This window comes from Pleurodeles waltl, chromosome 5 (assembly GCF_031143425.1).
Source record: "Pleurodeles waltl isolate 20211129_DDA chromosome 5, aPleWal1.hap1.20221129, whole genome shotgun sequence".
Taxonomy (NCBI): domain Eukaryota; kingdom Metazoa; phylum Chordata; class Amphibia; order Caudata; family Salamandridae; genus Pleurodeles; species Pleurodeles waltl.
Window position 1 is genome coordinate 419845209 of NC_090444.1, and position 25348 is coordinate 419870556.

General features: G+C 43.0%; 1 protein-coding gene across 2 annotated transcripts in view; it reads left to right on the plus strand.

The window, feature by feature from the left end:
* Positions 1 to 25348, plus strand: part of CCDC88A (coiled-coil domain containing 88A) — a 1055351-nt gene that overhangs the window by 156232 nt on the left and 873771 nt on the right. For both annotated transcript variants that reach the window (XM_069234179.1, XM_069234180.1), the window contains exon 4: positions 14110 to 14179. In XM_069234179.1, the coding sequence (XP_069090280.1) occupies positions 14110 to 14179 (70 nt within the window). The remainder of the gene's footprint in view (positions 1 to 14109; positions 14180 to 25348) is intronic.

The window sequence follows — 25348 nt, forward strand, 5'->3', positions numbered from 1 at the left end:
TAATAAGTAAAGGATTATCTTGACAGCTCTGCCATATTTCAAGCTTGTGTGGTACTAGGCGCTGTACATGTGTATGTAATGTTTTACGTAGAGAGCAGACTTAGCGAGAGAACAATGGATGCTGAATCGTGGGAGTAAGCCTTGGGGTACGATTCATCATTGTTTACAATTACTCTTTTGCTGGTCCAGGAAGGGTGGCCCATGTGCAAAACAAGCATTGGCAAAGCCAGTAGATGTCACTTATGCTACATCTATTGGCTTTGGCACTGTTTTATCCATGTTACAAAGCAGTGTAGCTGCTTTGCAGCACTGCTGAAAATAATAAAAAAACGATGTTACAGGGCCAGCATTGACCACGTCATAGAGTTTTTTTCCCTTAACTTTCCTTCATGCTGCACAGCAGATGCACTGCTTTGCAATATGGCAAAAAAAAAATATTACAGCAATTTGTAGCAATGTTTTTTGTAGGTACTAGCAAAAGTTCCTATGGAAGCTCAGATGGGAAAGCACATCTTTTTTAATGCCCCTTAACTTTTTTAACCTGCTCAGAGGTGCACAAAATTTGGCATGCCGGACGTTCATTGTTTAAACCCCAAATCTCATGCAGACCTGATTGCAGGAGGCAAAGTTGTAAGCATATCAAAAATGCATTTTCATTGGAAAGGGCATCTGAACCATTACTAGTTAGTGGTGACTGACAGTCTCCAATGAAGAACTGACATGAGCGCGTGACTTAATGGCTTCACCATTGTAGATTGTAATGTGACATTGCTATACGGTGTATTTAACGTTTTTGTTAAGTATTTTGCCTGTTCCGGATGTTTTTCCTGGTTTTAAATATCTGAGTTGCCTCTGTAATTCTGTTAATGTCACTAAGGTGTCTAGGGACTTTTGAAATTCTATATTTGGCCTCCTTGGTTTTCCAGTCTCTCTGTAATGTCCATCTGGGCTAGTCCAAGTTGTTCCCTTTTCCTGGATTGGTTGTGCTTTCCACAGTGTTGTTTCCTCTTATTTCTGCCTTTGTGGCCTAACTTCTTTCATCTTTTTTAGGTCTGGTCTAGAGACAGTTATGGAAACAAATCGAAAGGGAGTGGGCTAGTCTACTGCTAAAATCTAAGGGGAGTGGATTGCCCTATAAGGTTTCTTAAGAGACCCTTACCAACCGGATGTGTGATTATGGTCTACAAGTGTCAGCCACATGGGCCCAGATCCTGTATTGTGGCTTTCCTCAGGACCTTACTTTGAATCTCTATTTATCAAAATACAAAGCACGCTATCTGTAATGTGTGTTCAAAGACTACTATTACTAAAATGTAAGTGTGGAAAGGGAACCTCATAATTTGGGCAAGTCACTGACTTACATTGTTCCTCGGTGTACTGGCCCGGTACCTGTGGGATGAAGAGTTCACATGCAACATAACATGATAATGTTTTTTCAATCAAAGTTCTCTGAGAAAAATTATTGCATCATCACACCAGTGGATATCATGGCATGTTCTAGGCTAAAATGTATATGTATATGTGTTGACTGAGATAAAAAGAAAGACATACTTGACATGCATAGAGATATTGTTATAACTCTTGTGATAAGTGATATTCTTATCACTCTTGTGGTAGCTTCATAGGCTAAGCTAGACCATAACACTACATGTGTCAAGAATGGTGATCATTCCTTATCAATTGTGGCATTCCACTCCCAGGATAGACTGCTCAGTATTAAAGGCACTTCCAACAGTATGCGCATGTGGCTTCCTAGCAATTCTAGGCTGGGATGCCACTGCTGTTTGCACTAGTGATTTACCAAACACCTTTTCGTACTCATATCATGGGAGGTGGGGAGATGGGAGGTGCGGGGTGCTGTGGACTAATACCGCTTGGTGGCGAGGAATTAATAATGTCAGTACATTCCTCTATCAGCATGTCAATTCTATTGAGGACGCAGTTGGGACTGCTTATTTCAGTGCTGAAAACAACTGCTGTAATCAGTTCCCTTCAAGGTACAAAAGGTTTAGTGAACAGCCGCTATCGATTTGATGTACCTATTAAAATGTTTGTTTTTCAGCAACAAATTCTCAAAGTGAGAGTTTGTTTTCAAAAAACAAAATCTTAATGATCCCTGAACCAGAGAACTTTTGGATATGGACATTATACTGTCACACTAAATAGAGCAAGTGATGTAATGCACTAACTTTGATGGCCCCTTCTTTGCCCGCCCATTGGAGGAAGCTTTCTTTGACTGAGTCAGCGGGGACTCTGTTGACAAAAAAGCTTGAGGTATGCCTGTCCCTAATGAGGTCGGTTGACCAAGTGTCTTGCGGGCAGGGTATTCCGTCGCATTTTTGACAGAGTACTCTGTCCATCAAATTCTAAATTAGGCCCTGCTTTCTAAATTGAACCATATTATCACCAATATTTCAAGCAGTTAAGGGGTATCGTCTGAGTAGAACAGACATTTGCTCCTCCCAGCTTGCAGGAGAAGTGTGGGAACAAGGCTGAGCAGTTCCTCTGCCCAGTCATGTCCTGTATTTGTCGGCCAGGTAATTTATGGCATGGAGACACCTAAAAATCTGTAAATGACCAGAGCAGTTTACCCCCAGGATATCACTCTAGGTAACTAGTATTAAGGGCTTGCTGGTGGCTGGGTAGAATGCACTATTATGCAAGATTTCTCTGTCAGTCGACTGATGTGACATCGATTTTAAGGAATCATTGGACTGTTTTGACTGATCAAGTCAATCTGATTATAATCCATGTTGTATATCTCATGGTTTCTTTATGTTAGACAGCATCCTAACCTCCAAACGGGTGGAATAAGAAAAGAAAATTATGTACAAGAATGAGTTGTTAGGTATGTGTAAGTATGCTCACTGCAGTAATGTTGTGGGTGAACTGTTTTGACTGAATTCTATTTATATTTAAAGACCAATTTCAATCTGGGGTTCGGTGATAGTTACTGTTTCTGTCCCAAAGAAGAGATTAAGCAAAATCTTTACAATTTATTTTAACCATTGATTTAATAATACATAGGTTCCCCCAGTTGTTAATTTGTAAATAAAAACGTGCCAGTGCTGAAAACTCGCCTCTAAAACATGCGGCTGCTGCATTTAAATGTGCGAACACTGACTACTGAGACAGTTTATCCTAAAGCCATCTCAAGCCTCTTTAATCTATCTGCAGGCACTCCCTGCCCCTTCAGCTCACTCGTGCAGCTTTCTGCTTTCTCCCTTTGTGACGCTTTTCCGTCTTGCTTTCCCCGTCTTTCTCATATGTGTCTTTTGCTCGCAGTAATTGCCTGATGCACTAAAATAAGTTCTGGGCCTCAAAAATAAGTGCCTGTGCCCCCCACCAGCAACCACCAGCTCAAATTAAGCGTGGGGTTCCCGTAAAAGACTTACTATTCAGTAAGTGTGATAGGTACAATTAAAATGGCATAGCTTTGCCTTTTCAGATCACAAGTGTTTTTAAGCAGTAACTTTCTATTTTCCATATCTCTCTTTATAAATGCCATAATATGTTAGCTTAAATTCACATTGGTAACAAGACCCTGTTTTGAAGTTTGGTTTCAGCAAAACAATGCTGTGGTTTAAATTGTAAATTTAAATAGTAAATTGTTGAGCTATAATGAAGGCCAATGCTAGACCCAGGTTGACAGGACTGGGGAAATGTTGTGGCTTACTTTATCCTAGTGGGCCAAGCTTAACTTTGTGTCAGTCCTATCCACAGCACCAGTGATCAGTCTTTGGCACACACTTTACTCATCTAACGGTTTAATGAAGCTTGCGCGGTATATAAAATGGATAGGATATTTTAATAATACAAAATAGCACAGAACAGTCTTTTGCACAAAATAGAGATTGAAGTCATAGCTCAGATATATCAGTTTCAATGGCAGAAAAATGTAAACAATTTCTGTGACATAGGTGATTGTCAGTCATTTAATTTAATGGTTGCATACCTGGGTTGCAGTGGCGTAAATAGCTTACTCCAGTATTTGAACTTTCATAGATTCACATGCTTGAATCATTCCCGTCGTTGTGATGGGAGTCTCTGGTACATTATAATAGCAATGTAATGATAACTATAGTGTATGAAGGACTAAGGCCTCCCACTTTAGTAATCTATCCATGTCGATTTGAGACAAGAGACCAAACTTAGGTTTCAGCCAATCAGGCTGCCCTTCATGTAGAACACTCCTGTGAGAAGCTCCATTCCTTCATATTTTCTACTGCATGTCGTGCTAGGGAGTCTCCACTGAGATCTACTCAGTCACACCTTTCAAAAAGTATTTTCTAGTATCTTTTTCCTCAGAATATTGCTTCTACCAGTTGAAAGATTTAAAACCTCTTTTCTGGTGTAGAGGAAATCTATTTTCTCAGGCAATCACCATGCCTGACAAAGAGAAGGAAAGTCTCTTCAGAGCCTGCAAGACCTGTGTTAAGAAGAGGTTTCATTTTGAGGATCCACACAGGGACTGCAAATATTGCCTTTATCCAGACCATTCTGCAAAGGATTGTAAGGTATGCAGGACATTTGATAACAAAACCCTTAAGAACAGGGAGGGCAGGCTGCCCATTTGGCTCCAGAAGTTAAAATCGAGGTCAAACCCTGTTTCTGATAGTGAGGCGTCATCTATATCCTCAAGGAAAACTCATAAAAGGGACAGATCACCTCAAGCTCATCGTTCTGAGGATCAGCCTAAGAAATCTTTAAAAAAGGCTAAACCAGGGTCTTATAAAGCTCACAGTCCTTCTAAGTTCTCCTCACAGGAGATCTGCATCCTCCCAGAGAGAGAGAAAAGAGTGTTTTGTATTGTCAGAACATCATAAAAAAGCTTCTTCTGAGCCTCCTACACCACCTTCTACAGTTCGGGCAGTTCAAGAAACCACGAGGCAAAACTACAACGACAATGACATTTTTTACAACAACATTTTCGACGATGACGTAGTCGACGGCAGTGTCGAGAAAAGTGTGTAGAACATCATCAAATACCTCTACAACAATGACAATTTACACGGCATGCAGTACTTCCAATGTGCACACGACGATGACGCCATCGTTGACGGCCCTTTCTGTCACATTGTCAACGCTGGAAATATCCATCTCCTGTCCTCCGTTAACGAAAGTGACAACGAAACGGTCGGCGAAGGCTACATCTCTATCGCTGCCGACCACCTCGTCGATGAGGATCATACCGTTGTTACAGCTGACACCACCGACGACATTGTCAACGGTACCGTCAACGACGGAAAAAAAAAAAAAACATAAAAAATCTAAATTACTGTCACCATCACACACATCTCCAAGTAAGGTACACCACTAGTCCCTAAGCACCTTTTGGAAGAGGACGACTCTGAAGAAGAAGGGCCATTTGGAGCTGCGCACAGCCCTTCAGAGTTGCATGTAAAGTGGCAGGACTTGGATGATAATAATCAGTATGATCCTCAATCCTACTACTTACCTAGGGAACAGTATTCCTACAACGAGTAAATGTTTCCTATGCCTTGATCCCTTATCTCAGACTTGCAATTAATGCCAGAGGACTGCAGAAAGAGATTTCCACCAGTCAAGACTGAGGCACAGCAGGCATCTCTACCTTCATCAACACCATCTCCTTCCGCACCTGTGAGGTAGCGAGTTCTGCCATCAGAAGTACCTCTGCATACACCTATATCAGTTCCAGCACAAGATCTGTGAACATCCGATGATGACAGAGAAGAGGGGGAGTTGCCAGACACAGTGGTGGAGTGGGATGATTATTGAATATCTACTCCCTCTTCGCCTTCCCCTGTCCCAGTAGACTCCCCTCTAAGTGACATCGGGAGATTTCACAGTTTATTAGAGTGGCCACAAAGAGTTTTGTACTACATATGCTAACAAAGCAGATGGACTGCTTTCTTTATGATTTTAAGGAACCCTACCAAAAAAGTGTGAAATCAATGCCCATAGTGGACTATATATGGGATGAAGGGCTCAAGGTAATCCTGCTACTGTTACTACAGTCTTGCCTCGCCTGGATAAGAAGTATAGGGCACCAGACGATTCCCCAGCCTGCCTAACCGGACACCCCAAACCGAACTCAGTTATTACTCAGGCAGCACAGCGCAGATCTAGGAATCCTGCACCAATTCCTGTTCCGCCTGACAAGGAGGAGAGGAGATTTGATAATATAGGAAAACGCTTCTCCTTGATGTCTTCTCTTATGGTAAGAGCGTAGCGATAATTGGCAGATACGAAAGGCAGCTATGGGCAGACATTGCTCCCTACCTGGACCAACTCCCGGAAGAGTCAAAGACAGAAGCAAGTAAAATTTTGGAAGAAGAGGAAAGGTCTTCCACTGACGTTATCGACTGTGTGATGGACATTGCTACCACAGCGTTTCTGCAGATGGCAGTTGCTGCTGTTTTAAGAAGGCAGGGTTGGTTACGTGCGACTTCTTTTAGACCTGACTAAAGTTCCAAACTAAATTTTCGACTTACCTTTTGGTGGAGAAGCCCTTTTCGGAAAATATATTGATGAGGCCCTACAGGCTATAAAAACGGATGCGGACACAGCCAGCTCCTTGGAACCCTAAAATTTAGAAACCAGCCCTTTCTGGGTGCCAGAGGGTGGGGATATCCATCCTACAGACGTGGATTCCACCACTATAGATATCCTTCTTTCTCCTTGGCTTAACCATCCTTTTATCCTCAATACCAACAGAGGCAGCCTCCACAGGCCACATATACTAGGACTGTGAAAAGGGCAAGAGCAGGGAGGCAAGCAAAGGATACAAGGCGCAGGCAGTGAATTCCCACTAACTCTGGCTACATGTCTTCCCTCAGATGCAAAAATAGCAGGAAGGATTTCCCAATATTTTCACAATTGGCAAGAAATTACTTCACACCAATGGGTGTTAAACCTTATCCAATTTGGCCATATTATTCCTGCAAATCCCACCAGCAAGAACTCCTCCTCCGTGCAATTTAAAACACCTAAATCTTCTCAAGAGAGAAGTCAAGACGATTGTCTGGAAAGGGGCTATAGAAAGAGTTCTAGATCAGGACAAAAGGAAGGGGTTTTTCACATTTCTTCTTGGTTCAGAAGAAGAGGGAAGGAATGGCGTCCAATCTTGGATCTCAGAGACCTGAATACTTACCTCAAAAAACAGTAATTCCATATGATTACTTTAAACAATATTCTTTCCCTTGTCAATCCTGGAGGTTATATGTCCACTCTCAATCTCCAGGACCCATAATTCCACATTCCTATACATCCATCCCACAGGAAAAATCACAGATTCACAGTAGCCGGAGATCATTTCCAGGTCAAAATTCTTCCTTTCGGTCTGAAATTGGCCCCCAGAATGTTGACTAAATGCCTACCTCCAGTTGCAGCTTTCCTCAGTGGACACAAACATCAAGTGTTTCCGTATCTGAATGACTGGCTCATCAAAGCCAAGTCCAGGTCGCAGGCGCAGAGAATGACAGAGGCCTGTGTGGAGCTGTGGAAAATTAGGCCTAACTATCCACCGCAGCAAATCAGCTTTTTAGCCCTTGAAAAGAATAACATTTCTGGGGTAGTTCTGGACGCATCCAACAATAAGGCAACTCCTACAAGGGAGAGACAGAAACAACTAATTTCCTTGGCCAGACTGGTTAAAAAAAAGAAAGTCTGTTTCAGTTTGCCTCTTCAAGTCCCAAGTAGGAATGATGTCATCCTCCATCCCACTGGTGCCTTTCTGTCCTCTCAAAATGTGACCCCTTCAAGAGCAACTGGACAATCAGTGGACTCAGCACAAGCGGTCTTTCGATGATACAATCAAAGTAACAAAATCCATGATAACATCTCTGTCTTGGTGGACCCAGGAATCTCACCTGTCAGTTGGTCTCTCTTTTCTTTTTCAAACAGCCCTGCGGGTGATCACTACTGACGCGTCTCTGGAAGGTTGGGGAGCCTTCTTCCAAGACTTACGAGTCAGGGGCAGATGGAAGCCACATCAGAGATATTTCCATATCAGTTATTTAGAATTGAAAGCAGTTAGCCTAGCACTTCGAGCTTTCCTTCCAAAGATAAGGAACTCATTGATGCTGATCCATATGGACAACACTACAACTATGCACGGTATCAGCAAGAAGTGGGGGGGGACCAGATCTCTGCTCTTATCACGAGAATCTCAACGTATTTGGAACTGGTCTATCCTACAAGGAGTGCATCTTCGGGCAGAGCACGTACCAGGCACTCAGAATGTCATAGGTGACTCTCTCAGCAGGTTGACAACATCCAACCAAAATGGGAACTGGATCAGAGGGTGGTAGATCCAAACCTGGACATTTTTGCCACTCCCCAAAATGCAAAATGCCAATTCTTTGCAAGTCGGGATCCGCATCCGGGCTCTCAGGGGAATGCGTTTTCTATGGCATGGTCAGGAAATTATGCTTACGCTTTTACTCCCAAACCCCTCATGCCAAGAGTTCTAGCAAAGATCAAGAACGAACGCTGCTAAAATTCTTCTGATTTCCCCGGCATGGTCTCGGCAGCATTGGTATAATGACCTGCTTCTCCTTTCAGAAAGCCACAGCATCCCTCTATCATTAACACCATGACTGCTAACAATGATCAGCGGTCAAGTTCTGCACCCAGATCCAGCGTCGCTTCATTTGACAGCCTGACGCCTGAACACCATGAATTTGCACACTTAAACATTTCCTCGGACTGTAGAGCCATTCTCGCCAAGGCTGCAGCGGACAGTACCAACAGATCTTATCGCCTTAAATGGAAAAGGTTTTGCATATGGTGCAAACAAGTTCAGGTGCACCCATTCTCTTCATTGCCAGCGCAGATATTACCTTATCTTCTCCACTTAGCTAAATAAGGTTTGGCGAATGCTCCAATTAGAGTCCACTTGGCTGCAATTTCCCATTATAGGTTGAAGGAGAACTCGCCATCTTTGCGGTTGACTAGGGTTATCAAACAGTTTCTTAAAGGACTTTTTTGTTCTTTCCCACCAGTCAGACCACCACCACCGTCTTGGCAGCTTAAAATAGTTTTGTCCCAGTTAATGAAAGATCCATTCGAGCCTATACACAAGGTGGACTTAAAGTTCGTGTCATGGAAAGTTGCTCTTCTTCTTGCCCTGACCTCAGATTGAAGGGTTAGCCAAATCCAAGCATTTTCTATTCAAGACTCTTTTTTGCAGTTTAAATAGAACAAGGTAGTCCTGCAAACAAATCCAAAGTCCATACCCAAAGTTCCTTCGGATTTTCACATTAATCAACCAGTAGTGTTAAAGTTGTAGTTCTATTAAAACAAACAATAGAATTGGTTCCACATTCTCAACAGGGAACAGGAGTATATTCATTATGCTTCCTCATTCCCCAAAAAGATTTCACCTTCAGGCCCATCTTGGACCTCAGGCCTCTTAATCTATACATCCTGTCAGAACATTTTCACATGGTAACTCTGCAGGATGTCATTTCACTACTACAACAGGATTACATGACTGCTTTAGACCTCAAAGATGCGTATTTCCACATACCCATCCATCCAGCTCACAGAAAATACCTCAGGTTCGCCATAGCAGTAAAATATTACCAATTCAAAGTTTTGCCATTCGGTGTAACAACAGCTCCAAGAGTGTTCACAAAATGTCTAGCAGTAGTAGCGGCTTACATAAGAAGACAACACATTCATGATTGGCTAATAAAAGCAAGCAATTTTACACAATGCCAAGAACACACTCAATATGTGATACAAACCCTACATACACTAGAGTTCACTCTAAATTACCTAAAATCACACCTTCAACCAGCACAAGTACAACCTTACCTAGGTGCTATTCTAAATACTCAGAAAGCCCTAGCATATCCAAATACACAAAGTATACAAGCTTTCCAAAATCTCATACCATATGATGATGGCATCTTGAATAGCTATAGTTCTGCATGCAAGACTAAACATGAGGCTCTTACAGCAGTGCCTCTCACAACAATGGTCTCAGGCACATGGTCAACTTCAAGATCTAGTGTTGATGGACCGGTAAACACATATGCCCCTTCAATGGTGGAATCTCAGCAATCAAATGAAGGGTCGGTCATTTTTAAGACCCTGTGCCTCAGACCGTAATCACAGCAGATGCATCCATGATAGGTTGGGGAGCTCATCTCAACAATCATTCGATTCAAGGAGAATGGGATGCCAAACAGAAACAGTTTCACATAAACCACCTAGAATTATTAGCTGTATTTCTTGCCCTGAAAGCGTTTCAACCTCTTCTCAAAAAGAAGACTGTTCTAATAAAAACAGACAACATCACAACCGTGTATTCCCTCAACAAACAGGATGGGACACATTCATCTCAACTGTCCCTACTAGCCCAAAGAATATGGAAATGGGCAATTCACAATCACATTAATCTGTTAGCACAATACATTCCAGAGATAGACAATCAGCTGGTAGATCTCCTAAGCAGGAATCACCAACAAACTCACGAAAGGGAGATTCGCCCCCAAGTACTTCAAAAGTACTATCAAAAGTGGGGGACACCATAAATAGAGCTATTTGCAACAAACGAAAATGCAAAATGCCAAAACTGCGCATCCAGACACCCACATCCCCTATCCAAGGGCAATGCCCTGTGGATCAATTGGTCAGCTATATGTGTTTATGCTTTTTCCCCTCTCCCACTCCTTCCCTTTCTGGTCAGCAAACTACATCAAACATCACTCACAATGATACTCATAGCCCCAACATGGGCACATCAGCATTGGTACACAACGCTCCTAGATCTGTCTGTAGTCCCTTATTCCAAACTCCCAAACCGGCCAGACTTGTTAACACAGAACAAAGGTCAAATAAGGCACCCAAACCCAATGCTCTCAACCTGGCAATTTGGCTCCTGGAGTCGTAGAATTTGGTTACCTAAAGCTTCCATCAGAATGTATGGAAGTAATTAAACAAGCACGGAAACCTACTACTAGACAATGTTATGCAAACAAGTGGAAAAGATTTGTCTACTACTGTCAATCTAAAAACACCGGGCCACTTACAGCATTTATACAAGATATTCTATGCTATTTATTTCATTTGCAGAAATCAAATTTAGCTTTCTCGTCCATCAAAATCCACCTTACTGCAATATCTGCTTATTTACAAACTATTCATTACACTTCTCTATTCAGAGTTCCTGTTATTAATGCCTTTGTGGAAGGATTAAAATGCAATATTCCACCGAGAACACCACCTGTTCCTTCCTGGAATTTAAATACAGTACTTACCAGACTTATGGGCCCACCTTTTGAACCCATGCACTCTTGTCAAATTACATTTTTAACATGGAAAGTTGCCTTCCTTGTAGCTATTACTTATTTACGAAGTGTTAGTGAAATACAGGCGTTCACTCTTGAAGAACCTTTCTTTCAAGTACACAAACATAAAGTTGTACTTAAGACAAATCCCAAATTTCTACAGAAAGTAGTATCTCCTTTTCACATCAACCAAACAGTGGACTTTCCAGTCTTCTTTCCACAGCCAGACTCTGTGGTTGAAAGAGCTCTTCATACCTTAGATCTCAAAAGAGCTCTTATGTGCTACATTGACAGAACTAAAGATTTTAGGAAAAAAACAAAACTTTTTGTTGCCTTTCAACATCCACATAAAGGTAATCCTATATCTAAACAAGGCTTAGCAAGATCGATTGTTAGATGCATCCAAACATGCTACATCAAAGCAAACAGAAAACTCACTCCCAAAGCACATTCTACAAGAAAGAAAGGTGCATCAATAGCATTTTTAGGAAACATACCAATGGCTGATATATGTAAAGCCACCACATGGTCAACTCCTCATACATTTACAAAACACTATTGTGTTGATGTTTTCTCATAGCAACAGGCTACTGTAGGCCAGGCTGTATTAAGAACACTATTTCAAACAACTTCAACTCCTACAGGCTAGCCACCGCTATTTTTTGGGAGGGGTCTGCTTTACAGTCTATGCAAAGCATGTGTATCTGCAGCTACCCATGCCATTGAACGGAAAATGTTACTTACCCAGTAAACATCTGTTTGTGGCATGTAGTGCTGCAGATTCACATGCGCCCTCTCTCCTCCCCGGAAGCCTGTATCCGTTGTAGTACTTTCTTTATGTAAATATGTATATACATTGCGTGGACACCTTCTTTTCTTACTATACATATGTACAGACACATTTCTTCAATCTTTACTTCACCCTCCTGCGGGAAAACAATCTAACAAAAGGCTCGATGCCCATGCGCACTATCACTGAGAGGAGGAGTCACACAACCTCGTGACTTGAAAAAGCTTGTTTGAGGAAAAACAACTTGTAACACTCCAAGCTCAAATCTAGATGGCAAACTTATGACAAAGCATGTGAATCTGCAGCACTACATGCCACAAACAGATGTATACTGGGTAAGTGAAATATTTCATATATATATATATATATTTTCTTGCTAAATATTAGAAATAAAGACTGATGTGGGTATTGAAAATCTCCATAATATAGGGGTACCCCATTTTCTGTACCTAAGAAGCCCCCAATAGAAAGTTACAAGGATTTTAAAATGATTTTTAGGTTGAACTTACCGAGAGCACAGCTGTCTGGTTACAAAAGACCTGTTGTGGGCTTAAACAGCCCGCCTGTTGCTTATAATTGTTTGACTTTATTAGCACTCTCATTTGCTTGCTTCTTATTTGATGTTTTTTCCTTCTCTCAACTTGCCTCTCTTGTATTTTCCCCGCCCTAGAGCTTAGCCTCTTTACTATCTCTCTTTTTACCTTCCACTACTCACTTTTAGGGAACTGTTTTTCTTTTCAGGTCTCGTCTGAGATGGCACGTTCGCTATCACTTGTGAGACATTTTGTTATCTTGCAATTGACGTAGGGCCTGCCCATTGCTTACCATTGGTTGGCCTCATCTTCGCATGTGCCTGATTCTGATTTGTTAATGCGGGTAGACTTTTCTCCTTACCCTCTCAATGTTGTTGCTTGTCCCACTCCGACCCTACTTCTGTTGCCTGTGTTGACCCCTCCCGCTGACGTAACAAGAAAGTTGCACTATGGCGTGGCTCATGCTGGCCATGTCATAACATTTTATTAAAAAGATTTCATCGATCCACCTATCCCTCGCTCCCTCCTGATGCTTTTACGTTTCCCAACCCATACCCTGTTCCTTCTCTACCTGCCCGTCATAGCAAAGTAAAGCAAAGGGCAATGACGCAGCCAGCGCTGGTCACGTGATAACTCTTTTAAAACTAATTTCAGCCAAGATGCAAAGCAGCTGTGCTACTGCAGAACATGACTTAACACATTTATAAAGTCAATACCTTGCATATGTGAAAACCGTTGGCTTTGCCAAAGCTTTTTTATTTAAGCACTCCATGAGAATGTATGTGTTTTTCATATCTCTCCTCTCTTCTGTGTGCTCCACTCAAGTGCTCCATATTTCTCTTTTTTGTACTCCTTACCCGCCCCCCTTGCACTCCATGTTTTCACCTTTGTGTGCTTCTTCACAGTCCCAATTTGCTGTCACTTAAGTGTGCTTCTAGTGCTCTTGTGTGCTTCTCCCCTCTGTCCCGCTGTGCTCTGTGTACTTCTTATTGTGTGCTTCTTTCCTGCCCCCATGTTGCTGTTGTCCTCGTGCAATACTTTTCTCCTCCTTGCCCCATCTGCTCCCCTGTTCGGTCTTCCATAGCCCACTAACTCCTCCCCTTCTTTTTAAAATGTGTCCTTTCTTGCAAAAACTGTTTTCATTTACTGCATTAAAGTGGTGTCCACTATCTTGAAAAATCAAATGGCGCTCACATTATTCCTCTGATGCACACATGCATCATCACAAAATGCATGTGTCAGCACTCCGTGCGCGCCCTTGAAACGATCACATCCACCATCAGCATCATTCAATTTTGAATTTATTTTAACGATGCTGCACAGCATCATGATAAAGCCAGATACTGTACAGCATCCATAAAAGGCATTGCTAAAGCCAGTCACTCCCAAAGGTGAGACCTACTGCCTAAACTTACGAAACTGTGGCTTGATAGTTTCTTAAAGCTCCACTTAGGGCTTCATGCAGTTTGTTCTGCTGAAACATAATATATATTTTTTTTCCTAGGAGACCTTGCAGCAGCTGATCATGATGCCATTACCAAATGTCTTAATCATTGGGAAAAATCCTTTTTCTGGTAAGCTTCTTATTGATAGCCGTTATCTTATTTTAATGGGTTGTAGAAAGATTTGACAAATATGCTAAAATAACTTGGAGTGGTCACATGATAGTGATTTAGATTTTCTAACCAGAATGCATAGTTTTGTTTAATTCTATGATCAAATGATCATGACAAATCAAGCAGCACCTTGATTGCATGAAATTCAGAAAGTAGGTGTCTGATGGGATCCTGAAAAAGAGAACAATATACATTTTCTAAATATTTCAGCAGTGACTAGATTTTAGATTAAGGGCCAATTCACAAATAGTTTCTTGTCTGCAAGTTGACCTATAGACATAAAAATTTAAGTTTTCTCCGTGAAGACCCCTTTATTAAAATGAAAATACCTACATATCTTGTAGACATTTCTATTTACATAAAGTTGTAATAATGGTGTAACTGCTTGGTCCAGTGCTGAAGGATGAGTTCCTTTCCAATTCAGTTAACTTGTTGCCTAGGAAAGTGTATCAGCTGTTTAGACACAGGCTGAGCCATCCAGAATTTTATCACAGCTTCCAGAAATCCTCCAAAAATGTTGGTCACCATAACTAAGCCCTGGTTCCAAGGTCAGTGTCAATCTTAGTTATGATTTGACCAGTGTCTGCTCATGATACTTTCCTAGATTCACTGTTGTTTTTATTGAGCTTGCTCCTAAAGTTCCTTAGGGACATGTCAAATTCTTCAAAATGTGTTTCATAATTTCTGATGACTTAATGATGAGAAGTGATAACAACAGAGCCCCTGACTTTAGTGTCTCCCTCTGTATCTCTAGCTTCTCATTCTGTGGCCTTGCTTAAATGCATAATTAAGATAAATGAACAAAGACAGGAGCCAAAGTGTTCCAGAACTTCTCGCCACCTTTGTAAAATTGGAACACTGACAGTTCTTTTTCAGCACCAGGACTAGTGGAGAATATTTATTTTCTAAAATACACAACAATTGATGGTCTAATACCACATGCAAAATCTTCATCACCTTCTTGGCTCAGGTTGCCAGATTCGTCACCATATACTCCTGTTAATGTCTTAATGACCATTGTCTACATCTTCAGAGTTAGTCTCTTTCCGTTCTTTGTTACTCATTTACTTGATTTATTTTTTTGTAAACACATTTTATTGATTATTGGTTGACAAAAACACATATTGCAGTGCAACACGATACAAGAAGATGTCTCAAATTATCAAGATTGGCAAAAATATTTCATATTATGCAGAAAATACCATGTTCTCAATATCGTTTTCCCAAGGCCTCCTTCCTGCAGCTGCCCGAGCCAGTAAACTAGCCTCACTGAGTGGAAAGGGTGTTGATATATGGATCCCAGGCACTATGGAGACTTCTTGTTGATCTTTGGAAGAATGTGTAGTTAACCAAACAGATCATGGCGTCCTTGTGGCCACATTAGGGTTTACGCTGGGCTGCTTCCCAGTTTGAGTGGAGCATCAGTTTATCTAGGAGAGGCTGTATGTGACGCCTCCTGTGATTGAGGTTCTGGGTTCTTCAGGTTATGGACAATTACTCCCCAAGCCTGGGCCGCTTCCATTTGCCCTATCCCCTGCCGTGCTTCCCTCTGGAATAATGTGTCCCATATGTTAATAGTAAGCGGGTGACTTCTGTCCAATTTGATGTCAGGTGAGTGCATGCCCATATCATGTGAATGAAATTAGCGCCCACCTCCCTACGTCTAGGACAAGATATCTGTAAATTCTCTCTAGAGTTGGGTAGGCTCTATGCAATATGTGAAAGCTGATTCATTTAAATCTTGCATTGCTGGATACTGAGGAGGTATGCTAAAAAATGGTCTCCCAAGCTTGCTCTGAAATCGGAGTTCCCAGGTTCATGTCCCAGCAGACCCAAAGTGCCCCCAGGGGTCGTAGGGTATTGGCCACCAGTGAGTGGTGTAGGCAGGTGACAGCTTTGTGCGTGCCCGCAGATAGCACCACATAATGACAGCAGAGGTGCCCCTTAGGCTCAGAGTTCCCTGCCCTCCAGTGTCTGTGTTTTGCTTTCCTTATCTTATGACCGAGCTGACAAAACTTCTCTGGAATGCACTTCTTAGTTTAAAGAAGACATTTATTATTATTACTTCACCACAAGGTTCCTGAGAGACGAGATTAGTAGGTTGGAAGCACACGTTTAAAAGAAGTCACGGCAATGAAAGCAAAATATATCAAAGTACTTCTCAATTGCAATGTGCACAGCAAATACATGTGATTATATTGTAGTATAACTTCAAAGCAAAGAATAAATGTCAAAATTCATAACCGGAGGGCCTATCACTGCTCGTCATCTTTCACATGCCTGCAAATTGATGACTCCTGTTCAACACCGAGAAAGAGATTTTCCACCGAAACGGGAGGTCAGGCAGTTGACGTCCGCTCCTGACTGAAGTCCTGGAAAATTCCCCCTTGCCGCTGCCCAGGGACACCATAAAAAGCCTGCTAACAGGCCCATTAGTCAAAGCATGCTGGCTCAGAGTGGGAACAGAACAAGAGTTGGAGAGTGGCCAAGTCTCCAAACCTCGCTCGTTCCCAGGTTGGATAGAGAGGAAAACACAAAATATACGCTCTCTTATCACGCTAGGGTTCGGTGTGAACGCAATACGAAAAACACAGCTTGGTCTATCATGTGGAAAAACACAGTTCTTCTGCAATGTCTCAACTGCAATGTCTAACCCCACGATAACGCCAATAGGCAGCTAAACTGAATACAGAATGTAATGTCTAATTCCACGTTAAAGCCAATAGACAGCTAAACTGAATACAGAATGTAATGTCTAATGCCATGTTAAAGCCACTAGGCAGCTAAACTGAATACAGAATGTAATGTCTAATGCCACGTTAAAGCCAATAGGCAGCTAAACTGAATACAACATGTAATGTGCTACTGATGAACATTGAACAATATGCGCAGTGGTGAAACACAAAGGCATTGGTCAAACACAATTAATGGCATAACAGTCTGTGGGCAGTGGCCAATACCAACCCGTGCAACAAGAAATGGCCCTGGGGCTAATCAAAATTCCTCCCGGAAGTCTGCAAATGGGAGCAAAGTTGAAGCAAGAAATAGGTCCCTACCTTGGTAACCCCTGCTGCCATCCAAGCCTGTATCCCCACCCAGTTCCCCCCATGTGGGAGCAATGATAGTGTTTTTATAGGTAAGTCCGGAGAGTATAGGACCCTGGTGCCTGTCTTCCGCAGGCATCGGTCCAAACACTTCTGGATGGTCATGTATTCCCTTGAGTCCGCTGCTGGCGTATGGCTTACTTTAAGGAGTGTTTTAATCAAGGCCTTATATGGGGGGACAAAGAGATCCACAGTATCCTCCGGCGTCTGTCTGCTAGCCAGTCACTGAGTGACCCACTGGAGCTGGGTCACCAGATAGTATGATTCAAAGTCAGGGACAGCCAGCCCTCCCGGGAAGTCGGACGTTACTAAGTAGAAAGGGCTACTGGTTTGGGTCCTGTGCCCAAATGAAGGCTGTTATGATAGTGTTAAGGTCTGCAAAAAAGGATCTGGGAAGACAAATTGGGAGCATTCCCAATAGGTATAAAAACGGTGGGGCAATACCACCATCTTGAAGATAGCAGCACCCTGCAAAAAACAACTGCAGTGTTTTCCAGAATTCAATATGGGATTTCAGGTTGCACACCACAAGGCTGAAATTTCCATCCAGAATGTCTGCTTGAGTGTGGTAGATTTTTACTCCCAGGTAGGAGAGACATTGGGGTTCCCAAATGAGATCACCTAGATGATCCAGGTTTGCGGCATTCCTTCCAGTGGGTAAGAGTCTGTTTTTTTTCCAGTTGACCTTCAGTCCCAAAAAGGTGCCAAAAGTCTCCAGGAGTGCTCTGGCATCTATGAGATCCTCCCTTGTATTTCTAAGGAACAGGAGGAGATCGTCAGCATACAACACTATCTGCTGCCTTGTTCCTTATATCCGGATTCCACTATAATGGGATCCTGAATGGACCAGCATTGCAAGTGGTTCCACAGCGATACGAAAGCAGAGGTGAGAGTGGGCAGTCTTGGCATGTGCCCCTCTGTCGTAGTTGGACTCTCACTCCTAGGCGAGACTCCTGGTTTAGGGATGACAGTACTTTTGTTTGTAGGCGACTAGGCCAATTCTACAACAATATGATAGTTATCAGAAATGGTATGCCCTGTGCGTAATCGGGCAGTGGGATTAGTATAGAACAAGTGCATCCAATTCACAAAGCCAGTCCCCATTCCCATGTGCGACATGACGTTGTATAGGTAGTTCCACTCTAGGCTGTCAGATGCCTTCTCAGTGTCGACAGCCAATACGGTTGCTCTCTCTCTGTCATAGGTGCCTCTAGGGGTGTCAACAATCGTATCACATTGATGGCAGTATTACGTCCTGGGATGAAAACTGCCTGTTTTGGATGTATTAACCTTTTCATAAATGGAAGCAGCCAGGCGACTAATATTTTGCTTAATATTTTGTCCTGGACATGTAACATTGAGAGTGGCCTATATGCCTTTACATCATGTTTTAATAAGGGGATGACTAGAGCCTCCCTGGTGACGGTGGCAAACTTCCAGCGACTTTCACCCGTTATAAAGCTCCACTAGTATCTGGGTCAATTCTGCAGCATATGTAACATAGAACTCAACCGGCAGGCCATCAGAGCCCAGAGCTTTACTACGTGCCAGGCCCTTAATCGCCTCAAGGATCTCTGGTAGGGAAATTACAGCTCTTAACCCCTCCTCATCCTCTACTGTGATGCGAGGAAGAGAAGCTCTTTGGCACCATTAGGTTCTGTTGCAAATCTGGGTTTCCTGGGCCTATCAACTCCACAGCCCTGAGGAGTGACTCCACAGCACCAAGTTCTCAAAGTAGGGTGGAGCGAACCACCATCGGTTAGGTTAACCAGTGGCCTCGGATAACCACTTTAAATGCGTCCCACTCCACTTGTGGAGAGGAGGCTGATTCTTCATTTTCAGTAAATTAGGTTCCATTTTTCTGAATGGCCTCCCAAAACAGGGGATCTTCTAAAGATTCGGGCTTTAGTCTCCAAGTACGGCTCTGGGAGGATGACCTGTGCCAATTCGGATGTAGTAGGACTAGGTTGTGGCCTGAGAAGGTGCGGGGAAGGTACTCTACCTTTTGTATATGGGAATGAATATCAGTGGAGCACAGGAAGGTGTCAAGGTGAACATGAAGCTCATGAAGTGGGGAAAAAAGGAGTAATCCCTGGTGTAGGGGTGTTTGCAGCCCCAGAAATCTCAGAGGTCCCAGTTTTCCTGCCAATCCCAGAATGCTCGGACTGAGCAGTGTATTGGGGAGTCGTGCAATGAGGGTGGGAGTGATCCAGGTCAGGGTTTGCAATACAATAAAAGTCCCCCCTCCCCCAAGTATAAAATTTGGGGTTAGAAGAGGAGTCCGCTGTGATAAGAGCCATTCTAGGAATCCAATATTATCTGTGTTTGGGCCATAAATGTTAATGATAGTGATACCTTTCCCATTTAGTCTATCGGCTTTAGCTACAGATCTGCCCTCGGCATTTCTGATTGATTTCATGTGTTGGAAGGGGTTGCCCTAGCTCTGATCCATATTAGGGTTTCCTGAGCAAAGGCAGAGTAAGTTGTATAATAGACTTAGCCCCTCCAGCGTCATTGGAGGGTGGCTCCTTCTTTCGCCATCAGATGTGTTTCTCCTAATAGCTCTATATTGACACCCGTTCTAAGTGAATAAGAAAACACCTTGTAGCACTTAGTCATGGTATAAATGCCCTGGACATTCCAAGATATTAGCTTATAATCAGTCATGCGTACTGTAGCTACAAGCAGGGAGGCCGTTTGGGGACAGCCCCGCTAAGCAGGGGCCAAGGTGGTCCTGGGACCATGTAGTCATGCAATGTGAAGGGTATAGCTAAGAGTTTCCAACTCGGGGGAAATCCCCTATGTCCCTAACAAACCAAAAAAAACATTTCCCAACTCCCACACTCAAAGGACAGGTAGTAGAAACCCACCCATCCAAACTGCAAATTGAACTGTGTGCACTTAGAAATAGGCACCCATCCGACCAATGTAAATATATCAATATAATAATTTGAAGAGAGAACAACAAGGTCTTTCCTTGCTTTTTAAATAACTACTGATCTCTCCCGCTCCCCTTAGCCTCTCAGTCAAATGGCAACATTTAAATAAGTTTATCTGTGGTTATGGGTGATACGACTGATAAAATGGTGCTAAAGTGGTCAGAGTCAGACGAATCACAATCAGAGTCCGATACCCTCCCTGCCCCCTTCCCCCACCACACATTTCTTGGGATGGAGGGGGGCCAGAGCCCGAGCCGCTGAGAACTGGCAACACCTTCACCACTGTCTGCCGTTCACATTGTGCCTCAGTGGGGGCTATGGATGTATTCAGCTTCCTCGAAAAGCAAGAGCTTGGGAGACAACCCTTCATTTTTGACGGGGATACCCCACTTGGTCCGAATCTGGGCTGTTGCTTTAGCCACGTCCATGCTTCCTGTGAGTGAAAAAATTGGACACCCTCAAGTGTTACTACTCTGAGGTGCCTGGGGCATTGCATTGAGTATGTGATGCCTAGCACTCAGAGTTTCTGCTTTGCCTCAGTGAAGGCAGTGCATTGCCGCTGGACCACATGTGAGAAATCCAGAAATATAATTACTTTGTTGCTTACTACAATGAGGTGTTCTTTCTGTCTGTCCTGTCACAAGATATGGTCCAGATCTTTAAAGAAGAGCAGTTGCTTCACTACGGGTCTCGGAGGGACCCCAGGAGGGAAGGGTTGTGACGTTACCCGGTGGGCATACACCAAAGCAAAAAAGGAGGCTAGGCCTTCCGGAAATACAGCAGTATGGAGCCAGCTCTCTAAGTACTTCACCATATCTGTCCCTTCAACTCTCTCAGGAAGTCCCACAATTCTAATATTACGGTGTGCTCTATTTTCAGAATTCTCAGCCCTGTTCTCCAGAATTTTCAAGCGGGATTCCATGGCAGACGGGCGGCCTCCAACTGTGGCTATAGTGGGGGTTGTGTCCAAGAGTCCTCTCTCTCAACAGTGGTAATCCGGTCGGCCATCCACCTGTGATCATCCTGAAAGAGGCCTAGGTCTTTGCCCAGTGTATCTATTTTCATTTCCAGAGCCTCACGCGACACTAATTGCTTGCAAAATGTCTTGTAATGTGGGAGTTATAGCTGGGTTCCTAGTGTCGTGTGGGGTCATATTTCCAAGCAGGTCTGGTCCCAGATCTGGTTGCGGGTGGACACCTGTGTCACGCTTTCGTGTACTCTTGCCCAGGGTGAGCAGCTGCGCAGATCAGGCGGAGAGGTAGCTACTCCCCAACAGCAGCCGCTACGGGCAGCCAGGCCAAACAAACCTTATTGAGTTTTTTGTGTTACTCTTGCTACACCACTGTACACACATCACATTTATTTACATACAAATAGGAGTTGTACGATTGTAGTTTGACATTACCTGTAACATGTTTTTGTGACTTCTGACTCTTCCTCTTTGACTTTAAATCATAGTGATAATTTTAGCACTTTTATGAATAAAATCCTTTCATAACAGATATTGCAGCTGTGGTTTTGCGGGAAGGAATCTCTTCTAGATTCATTTCTAGATTCTGCTGTGCATATTCTACCATCTAGTGGTTGGAGTCAATAAGTCTTACTTGGTTAACCCTTTTTTCTCTCCTTGGAGATGAGTGTGTCTAGTAGAAATTCTCTGTAGAGGATCACAAAGTACATTTAGGCAGATAAGAGCAGAACCTATCAGTTAGATATTTTGGGCCAGATCGTTTGAAAGCTCTGAACATCAACAAAAGTGACTTAAAGAAAACACTCTTGTGGATCAGAAGCCAGTGTAAAAATGTTTGCGCTGCTGATGCAGGGCTTGCCCTTGGCAGTTGTAGCACTAGTCTAGCTGCATAATCTGTAGTTTGCCAAAATATAGGCTATCACAATAGTCCAATCTTGACAGTATCAATGCCGCACCAAGGTTTTCCTGGCATCCAAAGGCAACAAGTAAAAAAACATTTCAATGGTTTTATGAGATTAAAGCACATGCCAGTAACTGTTGATGCTCGCGGGAAAAAAGATAGCTCTATATCGAATTTTACCTGAAGATTCTGGCAGCATGGCCAAGAGGGTTATGTGGGGTGGGGGGATTGGGGGTGGTGCGGAATCTGGCCATCATTTCATGGCAGAGAAGCAGTGGGATTTTCCAAAGAGGAGTATTTCTGTCTTGTCGGAATTACATTTAAGATGGTTATCTTGCATCCATTGAAAAATCTCCATCAGGCAATGCTGAAAATTGATTTCTGACTTAGAGGAATTTTTGTCTGGGGACAAAATTATTTGGGTATCGTTGGCATACAATGCGGTGGTGATCCTAAAGGAAGAAATCAAAGGGGGACATGTACATTTGATAAAGAGCAGGGCTCAGTGAGGAGCCCTGTGGCACTTCCATTGTTCTTTCTTGTGAGGCAAATTGTCCAAAAGAGACCAGTTGCTTTCTGTTGGTCAGAAAGGCCTCCAACCACATTAGGGCAGTGTGTGAAATGCCAATATTCTGGATCCGATGCAAACTAATATGGGAGATGGTATCAAATGCAGCGGATAAGTCCAAAAGAATCAGCACCGCATTATTCCCAGAATCTAAGTATTTTGGTGGTTTCCAAGACCTCAAGAAAGGCTGTTTCTGTAGAAAACGTAGGCCTGAAACCAGAATGCCTCCGAAAAAGGTCATGAGTTGTTGATGGACAATCTTTTTCAAAACTTTGCTTAGCCTTGGTAGGAGGGAAATGGGTCTCAAACTGGACAGGATGGTCTGATCTGCTAACAGTTTCTTCAGTAGTGGCTCGGCAATTGGCAGTTTCCCTTCCGCCCACACTATTGCTTCCTCTCGTGAAGTGTTCAAGATTGTGTTGATAATGGGATTTACTACATCAATAGCATCATGTAATATTGATAGTTGACAGGGATCAAGTGGCAAACCTGATTTGCATGTCAGCATAGTCTGCTGCATACATTCGAAGGAGACCTTTTTATGAGGAAGAACAGGAAGCTCGACTGAAGCCTTGTTGGATGGCTGAAAATTTGTCTATAAAAAAGACTGAGATTTTAGTACAAAGAACCTGGGAGGGCAGAATTTCCCAAGGTAAAACCTTTGGTTGTAGAAATTATTTTACCTCCTTGAAAATTACTTTGGAGTCAAATTGGGCCTCTTCGATTTTCGAAGTATAGTAGGCTTTTTTTGTTTCTTTGATGGACTTGTGGTATTTATTTTGGGTGGTCCTATATTGACCAAGATCAGCTCGTGTATAAGTCTGGCGCCATTTCCGTTCTAGTTGTTTAAAGTGCACTTTTGCCTGGGCTAGTGTAGGAGAGAACCAGGGCGCTGAGACTTTTTGATGACATTTCTTAGAATAAACAAGTGGGGCTAGTTCAAAGGCAGAGTTAGACATCCATTCATTGAATAGATCCAGGTCCTCATAAAAATTGCCAGTGAGGGGGTGTGTGGTATTAATAAACACAGGAATAAAATTGGGGTGAGACTTTATTGTGCTCCACTTGCGAGTCTTAAAGTTCTTATTGATTTAAGCCCAAACAAGATTTTGGTCAGTATCAACCAAATTAAACTGTATTAGACTATCGTCTGACCACGATTGAGGGACCAGATCATTTACTTGAAGCTCCGGGTGGTTTGTGAGAATCCCGTCTAGGATATAGCCAAATGTATGGGTGGGCATAGGTACCGTTTGTGAGAGGCACAGTATTTTACGTGTCTCTAGCAGATTGATAACATCCAGATTAGGCGCGTCATCAAAATGAAAATTGAAGTCTCCTAGAACAGAAAAGGTAAAGTATTGGATTAAGGAGGAGGAGGAGAAGGAATCTCCAATACTTGAGAAAAATAACATTCCAGCACCCAGGAGATGATGAAGTAGGCAGCCTGCTATCCAAGGGGCTGACTATGAAACAGAAGCCAATATTTTCAGCTCCCACAAGGGAAACAAGATCAAAGGAACTGCATTCTCAAGAATCCCGTTAGAAAATAGTAACGCAGCCCCCGACTTTTCTCTCTATCGCGTCTCGTCATTGTGAACGCCAAAGGAAGGGATGTTGCAATGGCAGGGTTGGCCCAAGACTTTAGCCACGTTTCTGTAACAAATAGAACATCCAATTGGTTGTCATTGATTAAATTGTGTACTTCCTGGGCATGTTTGCTTCACAAGCAGGCTTTAATAAGGCCTCCATGTACCTGACGAGGAGCTGGATAACCATGATCAAGGGGTGTCTAAAACTTCATACAACATTTGTAGCAAGTAGGTGGACCCAAAACTGGCTAAAGTCCAAGGTATAACAATTGGGTCAGATAATCATATGTGAAAGTTTTACCTGTGGGAAAACCAACATAATGGCTGGCTGCAAAATGGATGTGGACAGGAGCAGATGGGCTTGCCTTTGACGCACCTTCGGCACACCCGCTGCACGCGTCCGCTGCACATCCACGCTGCAGACCTGCACATAAAGGCAGTTTGACCCCACCCCCTGGAGAACAACTAGTTTGTTTAGACAAGTTAAAAATCAGCGCAAATTAAAAAGACTGAGCACTAATGATGCTAGCTTTGAGATTAAGCTGTGTGGTCAGCATTGTAATGGGTGTCAGTGCAATGAAATAACAGAGTGCATCGCATGGAGCACCTATGTTTAGGTCAGTTTCAGGAAATAGTACTAAGCAGGCCTCATCCATGTCACGAACCTGCACTTAAAGGCAGCTTGGCCCCGCCCCCTGGAGAACAACTAGTATGTTTATACAAGTTAAAAATCGGAGCCAATTAAAAAGACTGCACGCTAAGGATGCTAGCCTTGAGATTATGCTGTGTAGTCATCAATATAGTGGATGTTTGTGCAATGAAAACACAGAGTGCCTCGCACAGTGCACCTATGTTTAGTTGAGTTTCAGGAAATAGTACTAAGCAGGCCGCATCCGTGTCTCGAACCAGCGCACAAGGAAACTTGGCTCCACCCCCTGGACAACAACTGGTACATTTAGACAAGCTAAAAATTGACGCAGACTAAAAAGACTGAGTGCCAAGGATGCTAGCCTTGAGATTAAGCCCTGTGGTCAGCCATATAATGGGTGTCAG